Genomic DNA, 16,985 nt, shown 5'->3' on the forward strand with positions numbered 1-16,985 from the left:
GGATTGTCAGTCATGTAGATGGAACATACATTTAAAACACATCACCACAGCGTTATCAGCCATTACCGCCAGTTCACTGATTTTGCAACGTTCACTCAAATCATAAAGATCATAAATAAGAGCAGTCGAGTGGGGGGAAAAAACTCTTAAATTAGATGTAATTAGGGAAACTAAGAAAAAAAAAAAAAGCATTTGTTCAGATCGCTCAAAGGATAACATGTTTATCTTTTAGCTGATGAGGAGCTCCAGCAGCTACAAAACATGATAGTCTTTTTGCCTAAACTAAACTTTAACCATAGCATGTGGCAATTCAGAAAACAGTCATGAATAATTTGTGTAACTGTTTTGGAAGGCGCTGACAAAAAAGAGGCATCGGATCAGAAAACAGTTTAGTTGTGGAAGAAGGACAAACAACATATGTTGTTGTTTAGTTTTATTGATACGGGGAACCGCTATGATATCTCCCATTTGGCAAAAAGAACTACAGTGTCCAAAAACTGCTGCCAAAATAGCTCGCTTGCAGCAGTTCAAAGTAAATTAAATACCATATTAAGTGCAACGTTAAGCGACTTTGAAACCTTCAGTTAAATATCTCATTGAGTATGTTAGCAAACAAATGTTAATGCTCCTCACTAATAAATAATTTATTAAATATTATCTAATAAATGTTTTCCCACTCATGGCAACATGGCATGAATGCTCCAGTGCTACTAGACGGTGATGGAAATTAGCAAGAAAATTAATTTTTTATTTTTATGAAAATGTCCCCAGTTACTAGTTAGAGGCATCAGGTGTGTTTGGTCTTTTCAGAGAGGCTAAATGGAAATAAGAACAGACTGATAGAGGTGAAACTAAATGACTGAGGTTGGGAACGAAGGGATGAAAGGGAGAGATGAAGCAGTAGGTGGGAAGCCGGAGGGAGGAAAAAAGCTGGTAAAAGAGGCTGAAAGAAAGAAACTGGCGTGAAATGAGATGGTTGGAGAGGCATGGAATGGCATCATGGGAAGCTGTGGGACAGAGAAGGCCAGCTGGAGGGAGTGAGCTGTGTGTGCGTATATATGTGTGTGGCTACAGTAGGTGGCAGTGTATAAGGCCTTGTCATTAAAAGGTCATTCTGTTCCCTACACCTCATATAGAAGCCAGGGGAGGGTTGTAGGCGTCCAAATGCCACAACACTCAGAGGAGCTGAGAGGCAGAGTTGAAGTGCCTTTCCTTCTTAATTAGACTCCAATCCAAGGAAACAGAGAGGCAGCAAAGACTCCTTTTATTTCTCTAATGTACAGGAGTGTTAGCCTACACCCACTCAAATACATTTAATTTAAAAAAAAATCTGCGTGTTTTACATAACATTTATTCATTTAGCTGACGCTTTTATCCAAAGTGACTTACAATTGCTATATATGTCAGAGGTCGCACGCCTCTGGAGCAACGAGGGGTTAAGTGTCTTGCTCAGGGACAACTTGGTGTCTCACAGTGGATTAGAACCCGGGTCTCTGACACCAAAAGCATGTGTCCTATCCACTGCGCCATCGCCACCCGCGCCAGCATACTATTCAAAGTTTTCGGTCACGTGACATGCGCAGTGACATGGAGGGCAAAACAGACCAAGATAGCGTCTCACACCGGACTCCCTTGTACAGTAGAGATGCCGTAAAAGCCGTTAAACTTTATTTGGATCACCTTTCAACTCAAGAAACAGATGGATATGGACACACACTGCAAGCTTTGGGCACTTGTGATCCATATAAAGCACTGCCGCCGTTAAAAACAGGTCCCTGCCAGCGCTCGACTGTGGTAATGTTTACGTTTACCTTGTAGGGAAGCCGTCACCTAACACAGCCCAGGCTTGTCTCCTTGTCAGTTAGTGCATCAGAAAGCACAACAACCATCCAGCATTTTGGCAACGCAAAAGTAAGAAACTCAAAGTAACAGTGTATCCTGGTTGGCGGGCAGCGGAAAACACCGTCTTTGTTGCCCTCCAAGGGAGCGTTTTCCTTGGATTGTGACGTCACGTTCAAAACTATGAATTTAATAAAATAATCTCCACACATACTGATGCATATCACATGACCATTCACGTACACTGGGCATGCGTGTGCCGGGGTAAAAACTAAGTCTATTCTGCGGTTGGTTGCTTAGTAGTAGAAAATAATATAAATTAAGAACAGCATTGGCAAAAAACAGATTTTTTTGCTTGGTCCGATGACGAGGTGGAACTAGTACTGAAAGTAACACGTGAGTAAAAGGTGGTCAACTTGGCAAAACTAGGCGCAAACATAGCAATAGTTATGTGGTATAAAACGAATTAGTGTGTAGTAATGTATAAGACACTTGGGTTTCTCGCCAGGTCGGGCTGATGTCCTGAATGCTCGATAAAAAATGGATCTGTAGGAAATGGGGAAGTGTTCAGGGTCTTCCCAGGGGTCTTGAAAACTAAAACTCAATTGTTTTCTTATATTTAATGTTTATATGTTTATGAAACCCGCTTGTGTTCCCAGACAGTTTAATTTCAGTAGTGCTTTGCAATTACCACAGCCATATATCCTCCTCTCCTTTAGCTCTGAAAAGGTGTCTGAGAGCAGCGCTGGTCGTGACTTCCACTGTTGCTATGAGACTTTATAAAACCTGTTTGAAGAGCAGTGCTCTTTAGAGTAAAAGCTGAAACTCTTTCTTACTGGGTTCTCCCAGCTTTGAGTACCCACTAATCTCTCAGTACTGTGGGGAACAGGCAACAGCAGCAGCAGCTCTTTCCTCTGACAGCGAGGAGATGGTTTGAACACGCAGCCAAAGAGCTTGCGGTTGATAATATCAGGTGGGTGTTTTCCTAACCAGCAAGCTGTCAGGGCATTTAACTGGAGTAGGCAGCTCAATTCAGCAGAGCAGATGGTCTGCACACACACGCCAATGTCCAGCTAAGAAGCAACTAATAAATCACTTTTAAGAGCTTCTGACCGCCACCTTGCTTTTTTTCTTTTCCGCTTCACTCAACTTTACAGTGACAGCTGAAGTGAAAAGCTCTTACTGTATGATGGTTCAGACTGGCAGTTTGAAAACGTGTGGCTTACGGGTCCAGGACAAACTGCTGTTGAAAGTTGCATGAAAAAAGCCTGATGAGCATACGTCTCACTCCTGGACTTTACAGGAAAAATCTGTAAACTGAATCATAAATCTGTTGTTACATCCAGATGCTCCTGAGCCAGGCGCTTACCTCCTGACTGAATGATAAAATCATCTGACACACGGGGAGGTTAACATTTAAATTACTAAACATTTGGATACTTCTTTTGTTGCGCGATGATAATTTAAAGGTCTAAGGTGTAGGTGTGTCAGCACGCTTGAAATGAAACACGCCTGAATCTGTATATATTAAGACTAAAAATGGCTGGAGTGGTACAGATTTCATACGATTATATATATTTTTTCTGGCCATTAAAACTGTCCAGATTTTTGTTTTATGCCAGCCGCTTACTAAACTACGTGTGGAAAACGTGTGTTGATAAAAATAGTGTAGTCGTTGATGATGTGTCTTGTCATTGAGGTCGGTCAAACAATCAAGCATCGTTGCTTTCTTCCTTCCTGAAACCGTTTCCCTTTGAAGATATGTGGTTTTTAATGAAAAACGAAGTGCTATTTGCAAACCAGTGCACCACAGCAAGGCCAACCTTGACTCAATCTGTCATTGTAAATTTGTTCAGCTAATGCTATAGGATCCAACCTTGGACAGAACTCATCCTGGCCAGCAGGCGAGCCGGGTCACCAGTTCTGCTTGCACTTGCTGTAGACTCATTTCATGACACTATTCATCAGATTACTGAGAAGGCTGCGGGTGCATGTGTGAGAAAGTGCGTCTGAGTGTGCACTCTACGCCTCTCCACATCACTCTGGCTCCAAGGGGCCGCACTCTTTAGAAGTGGCCCCTCCATTGCCTCTCAATCCTGTCCAGCTAGCATCCTCTCGTCCCCCGAGGATCCAGAGAGACGGCCAAGCTAGATCCCCTCTGTGCTACTGACCTACCCGCCTGTGATGCTCCTGTCTGCTGTACAGCTGAGCAGAGTGCCGGGCTTCCTTTCCTGGAGCCTCTTGTTCTGTAGAAAAGGGATAATGATAAAGAGGGCTTGTCAGGAGTTGGAGCTGACAGTACAGGTCCTCTCCACAAGGGATAAACTGAAGAGACGGAGGGAGAGGGGAAGGGAAATAGAGAAAGGATGAGAGGGAGGACGAGGACGACATCGTCTAGAAAGGAGAGGGAGGAGGAGAGGAGTGCATAGAAACAAGGAGAACAAAATGGAGGGTGATGGGCCAGTAAATTGATCTGCTGACATGCCGAGCTTGACATTGTCTGCAACTACTGATATTACAGATGTTTTAAAAGTGGTGTTTAAAACTGGTTTCCCTCCTTCTTTCTAATGGCGGAGTAATGAGGGGAGACAGAAGGAGACTGTGAGTCACCCTGAAATCCATGCATGCCTCTCGTCTCCTATATTCTCCCATCTCTCCGTCTCCCTTCATGCATCTGTATATATCTGTCATTTAACAAGCCAGCTTTCAACACTTCTATCTGTATTCAGAATGTGTGTGCAGATCAGATACAGGTCTTTAAAAATCACAAGCGTATACAGAGAGTTACTGTTAGTGAGCTTTAGGTACATTTTTCATCCATGTCCCCACTTTTTCTTCTCTTAGACGCAAATCATTATCTTGTTATTATTCCGAATTCCTCCATGCACTTTCTTCAGGTTGCAGAATTTGTATATTGTGGCCCATTTACAATAAGCCGGATCTTCTCTGTTACAAAAAAAAAAACCTCCATAAAATATGGGATTTAGAGACATTATCTGGAATACTGAGACATGCACAGAACTAATCCCAAATAAGACTTGAAGCAGGATCAGAGATGTCCACAGTGTGCATGAATGAATGAATGCACTTGGCACAAGTAAAGAACATTGTCACCTTGTGTTTTATCTTATCCATATCCTTCTTTAGTAGCATAGGCAGAAAAAACAACCTGATTTTATATTCAAAAGAGATCGACCTCACTATAAGAAAGACAAGCAGGCAGTTTATGAAGACGACAGGCTCATTTTGAAGGGCAGGTTGTATTTTTCTGGTTAATATTTTGCGCCATGGCCCTACCATGAGGTGTTCCTCAAGGCTCAGTTCTGGGACTTCTGGATTTCCATATATACATCCTCTAACCTGCTATATTCACAAATACAATATTATGCGTTCAGGTTGCTGTGTAGATAACATTAATATAATATGGATGTTTGAAAATATTCTGCCATAACAGATAAAACAATAACTTTTATAAAATCCTTAATAAATGTGGGTAAAATGACAATTTAATTTAAGTAAATGTTTATATATATATATATATATATATATATATATAATGTGTGTGTGTTTGTGTATATATATATATACATGAACTCATACATGTTCTTGTGTCAACTGGATTGTATTATTGTAAACCCTTCTGCTAAAATATTAACATGAACATTTTTACATTGACCGGCAGTATCTTATGGAATTGATTTTAACACTTTTTAATTGCCCTCATCTGTTTCAACAATTACCAACTTTTTTATATGGATTTTATTTACATTATTATTTATTTTTATCATTTCCTTTTTCCAAATGTTGAAAACCATGTATTTGTGATGTTTAGTTTTCGATAGTCATAAGCGTCACAATTGTATTCACACAGACAGGCAGGCATTGCTAAAACAGGTAAACGGTGGGGAAAACAAGAGTGCAGATGGACATGTAGGCAGCAGATGCTGTCAGGTGAACAATCAGGAATTCTGCCAGGCTGCAGTCAATAAAGACGGAGAGGGAATATGTGATGAGGCGAGCAGAGTTTACCTCCCTGCATGCCTCACTCTCCCCTCAGGGACAGGGCCACTGCCACAGTCTCTCTCCCACACACCCACACCAGGAAGCTGCACATCTAGAAATCTTTGTTACTCACATATACACACACACATGCATGCTTGCATATACTATGTATGTATATAAAGCATATACACACTTTGGTGCTGTAGGCCAGTGGCCTACATGGTCTAATGTGTTAAAGCAGTGCAGCAGAGGAAAGTAGGGCAGTGGGAAATAAACGACAGGATGACTTTGATCCCCCTCCTCCTCCCTTCCTCGTCCTAACCAAAGCCGAGTGGGGGAGAATGAGAAGGGATGAGATGAAGAGAAGAGGGGCAGCGAGGAGGGAGAGGGTCTGAACTGTAGAAAGGATGGAGGGATGGAGGTCAGGCATTCAGCTGAATTAGACAGAGAGGAGAGGAGGGAGTGTTGGATTAAATCATCCTCTCTCTCTCTGTCACTAGTAAACACTGGATGCTGATGGATGGAGGCCAGCAGACTAAGACCAGGATCATTTCAGGCAGATGCTAAAACTAGAGCACAATTTTTCAAAAAGTATAGCAAAAATGAACAACAACACCTTCTTTTTAACCCAGACGAATGGTAATGGACTATTCTTCAGCACATGATTTACATCCAGTGTCAAGAGTTCACTGCCTATGCAGGATGTCGATATGCCCTTTACTGTAGTTGCCATGAGTGGAGATTGTAGAAATAAATAATTTAAAATTGTATATGACCGAGGTTGTGCGGAATAGTCCAGTGTCAGTGTCTTGTCTCGCATTATTTTTAAACTAATCCGACTTAGACCTTAGTGAGCACATATGTCTTGTTCACACTCATACAGTCCAAAATACAATATGTATCAGTGTTGAACAGTTTGATGGCACAGATCCTTGTGATAAGGTCTCAGGTGAAAGCCAGCATGGTTATTAGCCTTGTCAAACAATAAATGGCATCTCATATGAAGATGCTGCTCCATTACTGACACATTTAGCCCCCCCAGGCATGACTGACTTTCACCACTGTTTACATTGTAGCACTACCACAGTAACATCATTTATATAGTTATATAATAGATCATATTCCTGCTTTATAAAAATAAGCCATTTCACAGATAAGATTTAGCTGCCTATGATTTATTCAGTTCGGAAGGATTCACATGTGTAATCTAATGAACAGTATTTACGATCCTTTAAACAACTGAAAAACAAAATCTGTGTCTAGTAGAGGAAACCAGCCAAAATACAGCACTAATAACCAAATACTGAAATAAATAAAGGCAGTTATGTCACTTGGCCAGTGTTTGCAGTGAAGAATAAAACTGTTTTGCAACTGAGATGGCATCAGTCTGGATCTGTGAACTCACCTGGAACATAAAGAGACACTACCTCAAGACACTTTGGGTAACAGCATCTGCATGGTAATGGTACTGAGCCCAGTGAACTTTAAATTAGAACAATGTCATATGAATATTTCTCATGTAAATGCTTTCTGCATTGTTTCTACACACACAAACACACACACACATACACACACAGAGTTTTAGGTCGTTGTGGTGTGTCAGCCTGCTGGAGGACCAGTGGCCAACTTAATGGAAATGCCATTAAAAATCCACAGAGGCATTAACATTTTTTAAATTACTCCATGAATTTGTTTTTTCATATACTTCTGGATGTTGTTTGTTTGTGTTTGTGCGTGCTCTTCGCAACATGCGGCTAGTTATTTGTGTGTTCTGATGTATGCACATAAATTATTTTTCTATATATTTGCTTGTGTAACATTATGTTTTTACATGAGGTTGCATCTCATATAGCTGCATATAAATGTCCATTGTGTGTGTTTTATATATGCTCTTAAGTCGCTCATTACATACATGGGGGGTGTGTGTTGGTGAGTGTGTCCACTGAGCGGGGTACAGTGGCTGCTCAATTATTAACAGCCCCCCTCCAAGACTTAAACTCAAATAAGAAGCTATGCAATTAATATTACAAACCCTCTATACAGCTCCTCAACAGCTACACACACACATGCAGAGGGAGTGAGGCTGGTAACTAGCCTAACAATTTGTTTTGTTTACAGCAGTGAGCACCAGCTGTGAGAATAACCTGATGACATATTTATATTGTGTGTGTGTGTGTCTGCTCTTATGTCCTGGTATGTTTGTGCAGTGTGCATGTATGTGACTCGGTTTAATCTCTCGTGTGTTTGTCTACACCATGATGAGCAGTATAGCTGTGTATCTTTCATATTTCATAAGTTGTATGTATGTGAGTTTCCCCTCCCATCGTGTGTGTGTTCCTCTGGTAAGTGCAATTAGCCAGTTGACTTGGAGCAGAGTGCAGTCGCCTCCTGCCTGGCTGTAATGATGTCTGGAGCTGTGAGAGACTGAAACCTCTACAACCTTTACACAAGTGTCTGCCTAAACTCGATAAGCTCTCAAATCATCATGAACACTGCTTTTTTCCCCCTGCATTTCAAATACTCACTGGTGTAGTAGAAGTATAAAGAGAAAGAACACCAGACTAAATATTTTTTGTGTGATTTACAGTATTTTGTGGTTCTAAACCATGTCTAACTTGCCCGCTAAGCTAACAGTTAACTTTACCTTTACTGACTATGTCCATGGTGTCGAGTTGACAGAGCTTGAACTCCTTTTTTTTGTTAAAAGTCAACTTGACTGGCGTGAAATGTGGATAGCAGACTGTTACAGTGTGCTTCCAACTTGTAAAAATCTTACTTGTTTTAGTGACTGCACCCAGACAGAAAAAGTCGTCGACAAGAATAGTCTGATCGCTAACAACACTTAACCCCTTGACGCCGATTGTCGCGAATTCACATCATACCTCTTCCTTGCAGACTGCAAGCCAAGATAGCACATGGATTCCCCCAATGCCTGTTGGTGCATATTCAATACGTACCTAGGAACATTTTGCAAACCCTGCTTTCTCGTTTATGCCTGTTGTCGCTAATTTGCATCATACCTACACATACCTGAATTTATATCTTTTCTATGTTCTATAGACAAATTAACAATATGCACTTAAATTAACATCAGGATGAAAGCAAATGAAAACACAATATTTTTTTTCTTTTGATTGTAAAAACATTCAGGCATTAAGGGGTTAATTTAAAATAAAATGGAAAACTGTTATTTCAACTATAGTTTTTATTTCTATTCCTAAAGAAATCTTTCTTTCTTTTTTATTTTAATTGTACACAAAATAAACCAAGCAAGAACTTTTATCCTTTCACTTCCATGTCTCTGTGAGGCTCAGTGTACAGTCTTCATGAAATTCAAATTTAAAGTACTCTAAAATCAGCTAAAACTGACTTTATGCTCCTAAACTTTTGGTGCTCATGACAAAGCTATTGTTGTAGATAGTAGACGGAGTAATAGCGCAATGGCATAACATCAGATCTGTATTTTTCCATGTGGATTAATGCATTTATAGAGATGAAAGGATATCTGCATCAAGAGATGGTGAACTAAAATCACTGAGCCATTTGTGGTGTGGATGTGGATTAAACTTTTATCGTCCAACATATTTGGATTATTTTGTTGTTCACCACAGTGAATTGAGCTGGAGAGTGAGAGCTGAAGAATTATGTGACCCTCTTCTCCTTCTAGGGCTGCACAATTAATAGAAATATTATCGAAATTACAATATGGCCAAGTGCAATATCTATTTTTTGATGAAGTATGATCTGACAAAACAGCATTGTAATGAAGCACTAGTGCTGCAGAGAGGCCCCCGGCCTACAAATCGTGTTCTCCAGATCTAAGAAAACACGTTTGTTTGGTACAGACCCCTACACAATGCCAGCTTTTTCAGTGAAAATTTAAATTATGATGCAAAAACGATCCTTCCCACTAATCTTGAATAATATCTCAAATTGTTTTTTTTACCGTATCATGCAGCCCTACCTTACTCCTTGTTTTTCCTTTTCAGTGTCAGAATGTTACACACCCCACATTCTTCACCCTTTTCTTACCGACCCCCCTCACTCTCCCTCTGATCCAGTTCAACTAACCCTGTAAGGTTCAAGGTGCCTGTGTGTTCACCACAGCCTCTGTGTATTTGTGTGTATTTGTGTGTGTGTGTGTGTGTTGTGTGTGTGTGTGTGTGGTTGGGAGTGTTTTTAAGACCTTGGGAGTGTCAGTATGTGTCCTCTTATTGCTTTATGGTTTGGAGGGTTTTCGGATAGCCAAAGGTTGGCTCAATAAAATGTGTCCCAATCTGAAATTTGTACCCATGGTTATCAGCTGGCCCCCTCCTCGGGAACATAAAGCACCACGCACAAGCACACACAAGCATACACAGTCTGCCTTTTAAGTCAGTGCAATAAGATAAAGAGACAGATATACACCTGAGGGACCACCTCGCTCTCCAGCAGTAGGACGGCTGGAGTGTAACTGGCTTAGAGCTGATAACACAAAGAACAGAGAGGGATCAATGTTTCTGTTGTCATGGGGAAAAAATAACTTAATATGAGAGGAAATCTGGGTCTACCAGGGCTCTAACACGCACACATATAACACACACACTGTGAATCTCTAGGTGTTCGTTAGGAAGCGATTAGAAAGTAAACGGAATAAACTCAGAGCTACTGCGTGTTCACATGGGATGGATGAAAGTGATGAGAAAATTTTCTAATGTTCACATCATTTAACAACTTAAAACGGTTGTATGATTACACAATTAGCCACATGAGGGGTAAAAATACTAATATCCATTTAATCTGTGTTTAATTACATTAATTGATGGCCTTTGGCTGATGCAACGTTCATTTTTTCTTGATCTGAAGTCTGACATCTTCAAATAGAAGTGTTCTCCACATGTTGTTGTCGTCATGTTCATTTTAGACAAACTTTGAATTGCTTTTCTATGTAAAAAAAAATGTGATATTGGAGGTTTTTGCTCAAGAAAGTTGTTAGTTTATATAAAAGTGCCGTTTACCCTAGTGGTATGTTTTCACATTTCTGTAACTTTGCTTTTCTTGTAAGTGAAAAAGGCGTTGAATGGCTGTTACTGACTGGCACAGCATATACAGTAAATACTTTTACAGTAGATACTTTTAAGAGACTGACAGAGCTGTACAACAAGAATGATGATGGAGAAAAAGCAGTGAACCCTTAAGAACAGAGGCTAAACAGAGAGAATGAGAGGAGCTGTGGAGAAAAGAGAAGAGGTTATGTGGAGGTTAGGAGTGGAGGCTTACCCTGGAGGTGGACAAGATGAGACAGATGTTACAGAGATGGAGGGGCTCTAACCCTCCAATCCAAACCACCCAGATGTTTAAGCTTCAACTCACTGCTGCTCAGCATCTTTCCCTCCATCTCTCTATCCATGCACCATCCCTTTCATCTGTTTCCCCTCTATTCACTCCTTTCTTTTCTGTCCCATCCACCCCACACCTCAGAAAATACATACACACTCGCACAAAACCTCTAAACCCTTCCAAGCCTGAAAATAATCATCTTCATTTTTCTTCACCCTCCCCTTTTCTGCACTCACACACACACACACACACACCCTAACCCAGATCAAGGGATATATCTGTGCTTCATCCTTTACACATGTTTGTACAACACAGACACACAAACCTTTACACACACACACACACGCCGATTTGTGAAGGATTACCATCCGCACATGCTGTACACATCGCTCAGCTGCAGTTTAGATACTGTAGCTACCCCTCCATCACAAACACACACACCTCCTACACAGTTGTCATCTGTTGGTTTTAGCAGCACCAGTAGATAAATCCTGTCCTAACACTATTAGCTGTATATATCCAGACTGTGTAACGCAGTCTGATTTTCAATAAAAATAACAATATATGTGCAACAGAAAGGTCTCCTCTCCCAAAAAGCTAACATTTCAAAGTTGAGAAAGGGATAAGAGTCGATTTATCTTTCCATCTCATCATTTCTGGTCAGTTTTGACCTTTTGCAGTCCATTATCCACAGTAAACCTTTGCCTCGGGGTTATGAATCACTTTCCACAGGACACAGAGGATGTCAGCTGTCAGTCACAGTGGGGGGAAAAAAGACAGTAGACCTTGGAGGATAAGATGCAGGATACCAAACAGAATCACCTGTAGTTACACAGTAGCTTAGACGTCATCATTTCTTTGTCTGAATGCAAAGAAACACATTAAATGGGAATCTGGTTCCAAGATTTCTGCTTAGATGAACTTATTTTAAGGGGTAAATGTCAAAGTAACATAACAGATGTGACCTTTCGGTGTAACTGCAAGCTGACGGAGGTTTGCACTGCCAGTGTTTGCGTTGATGATCCTAATTTTTGTAAAAACATTGTTTATTTATCGTACCATTAGAAACACGAGCAAAAACACAAACCGTTTGCTGTTCCAACTTCTTAAATGTGAAGATTTACTGCTTTATATCACTTTAAATCAAAAACCTGTGGGTTGGACAAAACAAGTCATTTGAAGATGTTACTCTGGGAACCTGTGATGGACGCCTTAAACCATTTAGCAATTAAGCAAAAAAAGACAACAGATTAATCAATAATAGAAAAGAATGAACAAAATCTCTGCTAAAGTCTTGAAATCATTATCTCCCTGATATGATTCTTCCTCTGAGCTAAAAGTCTGAAGCATCTTGTTACTCTTAAAAATGTTTACATTAATAAACAGATGATTCGTTTTTAATTAGTCTCCTATTGTGGCTGTTCGCCCTGATAAAATCAGGGCTGTGGGGAATTTCACTTTCTCTCAGGAGTGTATTTGTCACTATCCCTACTTACAGTTTCATTTCCTTCCTTTCTTCCTTCCTTTTTCACATCGGTGTTAGACGATTTATTTTCTTTCAGATTTGTTGTCATTCGTGAATACGAGAGAGCCATTGGTGCAATTCTTCTATAATTGCAGTTAGTCACTGCTTTAACGGAAACACACAGTCTACAGTAATAGTTCTCTTTCTCCCTTTGCTAGTTAAAACTTTGTACTGTTCTTCCTTTCTCTCTTCTTCCTATTCAGCCATGCTTGCTCTCCGTCTGAAAGAGGAGAGAGAGAAGTGCAGTGTCAAGGGCAGGTCGTCATCCTGCACAGAGCTGCAGTGTCAGTTTCTCAATACAACAAAAGAAAAACACACACTTCTCCCACACGCCAGCGTCTGCAACATTTTATTATCTTCACCCTCTTTCTCTTCTACTCTAAAACATCTCTGGAGAAAGAAAGTGCTGTACTTTGGATCTTCTTCCACTCAGTATTGTCTCCCCTGCAGTCTCTTACTCACTCACAGAGAGAGCAGAGCTGCTTTTAGCTTATTTAAAGTGATTAAAGCTAGTGATAGGCCGATTAATCGGGCCATTATGTGGCATTTTGGATAATCGGCACCGGCTGATGCAAGTACTCACGAGGCCAATGCACAAAAAGTGTCTGTGGATACATCTGCAGGCAGCTTTGTCAGTGTGGCTGCTGTGGATCGATGTAAAAAAGTTAGTTTCGATCCCTGACTTTTCTCAGTCACCATCGTCTTCTCTAAACGTTAACACATTTCTCCTCATCCTAAACGACAGCAAATCTAATCTGCAACCATTATCCAAACCACCAGGGTTAAATATTTATTGCTATACTGGACAGAATAATGCAGTTGAAAGGATAACCATGTATATTAGATTGTACTCTGCATAGAAAAATGGAATTATATGTGACTTTTCTTTGTTTTGGTATCAATATTATATATCGGCAATCGACTCATGCTAATTCCTTTACCATGGCGGTAAATCTGAATGAATAATACTTTGATGCTCATTGTTTCCATAAAATGATCTAAACTATTGAATTATGGAGAATCCAACTGATCTGATGTGTTGCATGTATTGACAAAAGTATAAACGTTTATTTTGTTGGGACGATCTTAGCAGCTTACAACTAGCTCAAGCAGGTGACCTGGTGGGCTTCAAGAGGTTTTATACATCCAAAGAACTTATATAAAAACCAGACCAGGCGTCTAATTGAGACCTGCATTTATTTATCAAAATGTGTAGCCACCCCAGGCCAGTAAGAGGAACAGGCGTCTAATTTAAGTTTTAGGGTATTTTTTGAATATTTCATGCGTTCGTCTCGCAGCTATAAAAAGGAAAAAGACAGGACTTTAACCAGATAATAAAGACCTGAGATGGGTTGTGATGCCAGTCAGGTTTTATAGCAAGATCATAAAATTGCACAAAATATGTTTCTAGACAGCAGATGGAGAAGTCTGTCTATGTCTGTCTGTCTGTGTGTATGTCCACTCTTTTCACCACTTTTTCTGGGGTCCATATCTTAAAACTCATTTTTGAACTCTTGAACACATTTTGACTGGTATAGATTAGTTACTTTGAATGTTTTCATATGAAAGCAGAGGACGTCTGTCTAGTATTTCTGATGTGCAATCTGTTTACTTCTGCATTGACAGACCAATTAGTATTGATCCTGTGTCTTTTAAGGATATTCTTTTTCCTCAAGCATAAAATATACACTATATAATGTCTTATGTTACTCTGTACAATGCACTCTGTAACCTCAACATGGTTGTCAAGGAAACCTCTCCTTCACTCTCCACTGAGTGGCTCCATTAGGTGAGAACGGTGTGATCACATGTAGGTATTCAGATTCGGCTAATGTGTCTATTTTTGAAGGCTGAAGCTGATATTGATATTTTGTGTCGATAATCCATGTGAAATCATTCAGATGTTTTTGTTTATTTGTGTGATGGGGAAGTTTCTGAAGCAGCATTTAGACCATTAGACCAACAATGACAATAAAACATTTATGCATTCATGTATGAAATCTGATAAAGCTAAGGGTGTCACATTGCTGCTAGTATTGATCTGCTGTGTAGTACAAATGTAATCAACCTGCATGATAATCATTATAATGGACAACAGATCAGTGAACCAGAGTAGTACAGCATCTGTAACTACAACACATCATACTTGACAATGTGGGTGTTGATTTGTAATTTGTTCAAAATGGCTTTTCTCTCTTTTTTTATGTGTTTGTCTATCTGTCACGCAGTACACAACTGAATAATCAGTTAAGAGAGAGAACAGAAAAAGTTCAAACTACCTGTCGTCATCCCTTCGGAAAAAGAACAAACTTAAAATATCCATCACAATTTCCAGTCCAAGGTGACTTCTTCAAATGTTCTGTCCGGCAGCTTTGTCAGTATTGTTCCCAGTTATTTTTCTGTCAGTTGACTAATCACTCAATGTTTTGGGGAAGGTAGTAAATATAGTACTAATTAAGGCAACCAGAGGAGAATAGGTGAAATTCAGGATTGAAGGGGAGTTGGGGGTGGGCGTGGCCTCCAGTACGCTACATTTAGTGTCGAATGAAAAAGTAAAAGCATAACACGTGAAAGTCAAAACTCAGTGCTGAAATGAATTACTTTTGTTGGTGAAGTCATCATGATCCGTTACATAACATTTATTTAATTGTATTAATTTCATCAGCCAGACTGATCACATCTGTCTGCGGAGCACGCGTTTCACTCAGGTCTCTTTTTCCTTTCTCTTTCTCTTTGGCTGCCTGCAGCTACACTTCCTCTTAACTATCTTCATCTACACTAGAGAACAAAAAGGGGAAAAGAGCATGCGTGTTACTTTGTGGCTAGAACGCTATTGTATGTCCATGATGCCCTGCAGTCCCTGCTTTAGCCAATGGAGAGCCAGAACAATCCGTATTTAATGTTTAAGTAGGCTATAACTAATTAAAACTCAGGTTTGGTGTAGTTTTCAGGACAAACAGAACAAGATTCAGGATTCTGGACAACTGATGACATCTGCTCGCACTAATAGTAAAAATACAGAGGAGTTAATAGATATAGGACCTTGCAGGGGGAGTTTACTATAGTATTAGGGATGTGCAGGGGTGTCAGTGTTAGATGGAGGACATTGGGGTGAGTTATGTATAGATATAGAGCTCTATGGCGTAGTTGGGGACAGATATCTGACAGGGTTATAGGACATTATGGATAGATACAGACTGTTAGGGAAGAAATAAAACTCAGTGGTGGAGTTTGGGGGGGCTAATCTAGAGCGCCGGAGGGGAGACGGGGCTGGATATTGGGCTCTGGGTGGTTGTTAGGGATAGATACTGCACTCTTGAGGAAACATGAGAGTTGATTTAAAGCTTTTTAGGAGATAGCGGTTGAATTAGGTATCGTGGAGGTGTTAGGGACATATATGGGGCTCCTGGGGGGAGTTAACTGTGGATACAGGACTCCTTGGGGGACAGAGGGGGAGACATAGGAACCTGGGGTGGTGCAAGGGATACAGAGACAGTTTTTGTGTCAATAAGTTGGAGCTAACATTGACGGTGTTTGTTTCTGTAGCTGGTATTGTTGGAATGTGTGTGTGTGTGTGTGTGTGGGAGTGGTGCAGAGAGCGAGGTCGGGTAGGAGAGCAGCTCTCCAGTCTGGGTCTTTGTGTTCCTCATGTACTCCGTGTGTGTGTGGGAGGTAGGCAGGCAGGCTCCCAGCATTGTGTCTCACCTCTCAAGGCCACAGACACAGCCGCAAGCTGCAGTATACACGTAGACGCACACACTCACAATGCAGCAAGTGACTGAAAAGGATCGGCTGGAGATGAGTGAGAGATGTAGAGGGAAGATAGAGTGGATGGGTAGAGGGAGGGGAAGGACGAGAAGGTGTGAGACAAAAGTGATCGATGTGTGGATGGAAGGAGGAAATTTGAGGGATCTGATTTTAAAAGGGAAGAAGAAAACAGATGCAGAGTCGAAAGAAGTGATTGACTAGCATGAATGGGGAGGGGTTAAAGGTGGAGCGAGTAAAAACCCCTTAACGCTGCCGAGATAGGGTATGAATTCCCCCAATGCCTGTTTTTTGCATAGTTATTACATACCTAGGAACCTTTTGCAAACACTGGTCTCTCGTTTATGCCTGTTGTCGCTAATTTGCGTCATACCTACATCATTAATTTATATCTTTTCTATGTTCTATATACAAATTAAGAAATTTCCACTTAAATTCAGATTGAGAGCGAATGAAAACAAAAATAATACGTTTTCTTATATAATTGTAAATAAATGTAGCCGTCAAGGGGTTAAGAGAAAGATAAAGAACGAAT

At 40.5% G+C, this 16,985-nt stretch overlaps 2 protein-coding genes across 9 annotated transcripts in view; one reads left to right on the forward strand and one right to left on the reverse strand.

The window, feature by feature from the left end:
- LOC123975590 (glutelin-2-like) overlaps positions 1 to 15,153 on the reverse strand; it is a 30,551-nt gene extending 15,398 nt beyond the window's left edge. For 4 of the 7 annotated variants that reach the window (XR_006826097.1, XR_006826096.1, XR_006826099.1 and 1 more), the window contains exons 1-2: positions 14,965 to 15,153; positions 4,015 to 4,085 (exon numbers count right to left, since the gene is read on the reverse strand). Coding sequence is in view for 3 of the 7 variants with exons in the window: in XM_046057192.1 (XP_045913148.1) it covers positions 4,015 to 4,085; positions 14,965 to 15,008 (115 nt within the window). In the remaining 4 variants the exon portion in view is untranslated. Of the gene's footprint in view, positions 1 to 4,010; positions 4,086 to 14,964 lie in introns of all 7 variants that reach the window. The other 3 variants (XR_006826098.1, XM_046057193.1, XM_046057195.1) reach the window with 2 other exon arrangements.
- The window catches only part of nol4lb (nucleolar protein 4-like b), a 170,172-nt gene that overhangs the window by 103,948 nt on the left and 49,239 nt on the right, over positions 1 to 16,985 (forward strand). The window lies entirely within an intron of this gene.

This window comes from Micropterus dolomieu, linkage group LG08 (genome assembly GCF_021292245.1).
Source record: "Micropterus dolomieu isolate WLL.071019.BEF.003 ecotype Adirondacks linkage group LG08, ASM2129224v1, whole genome shotgun sequence".
Classification (NCBI taxonomy): Eukaryota; Metazoa; Chordata; class Actinopteri; order Centrarchiformes; family Centrarchidae; genus Micropterus; species Micropterus dolomieu.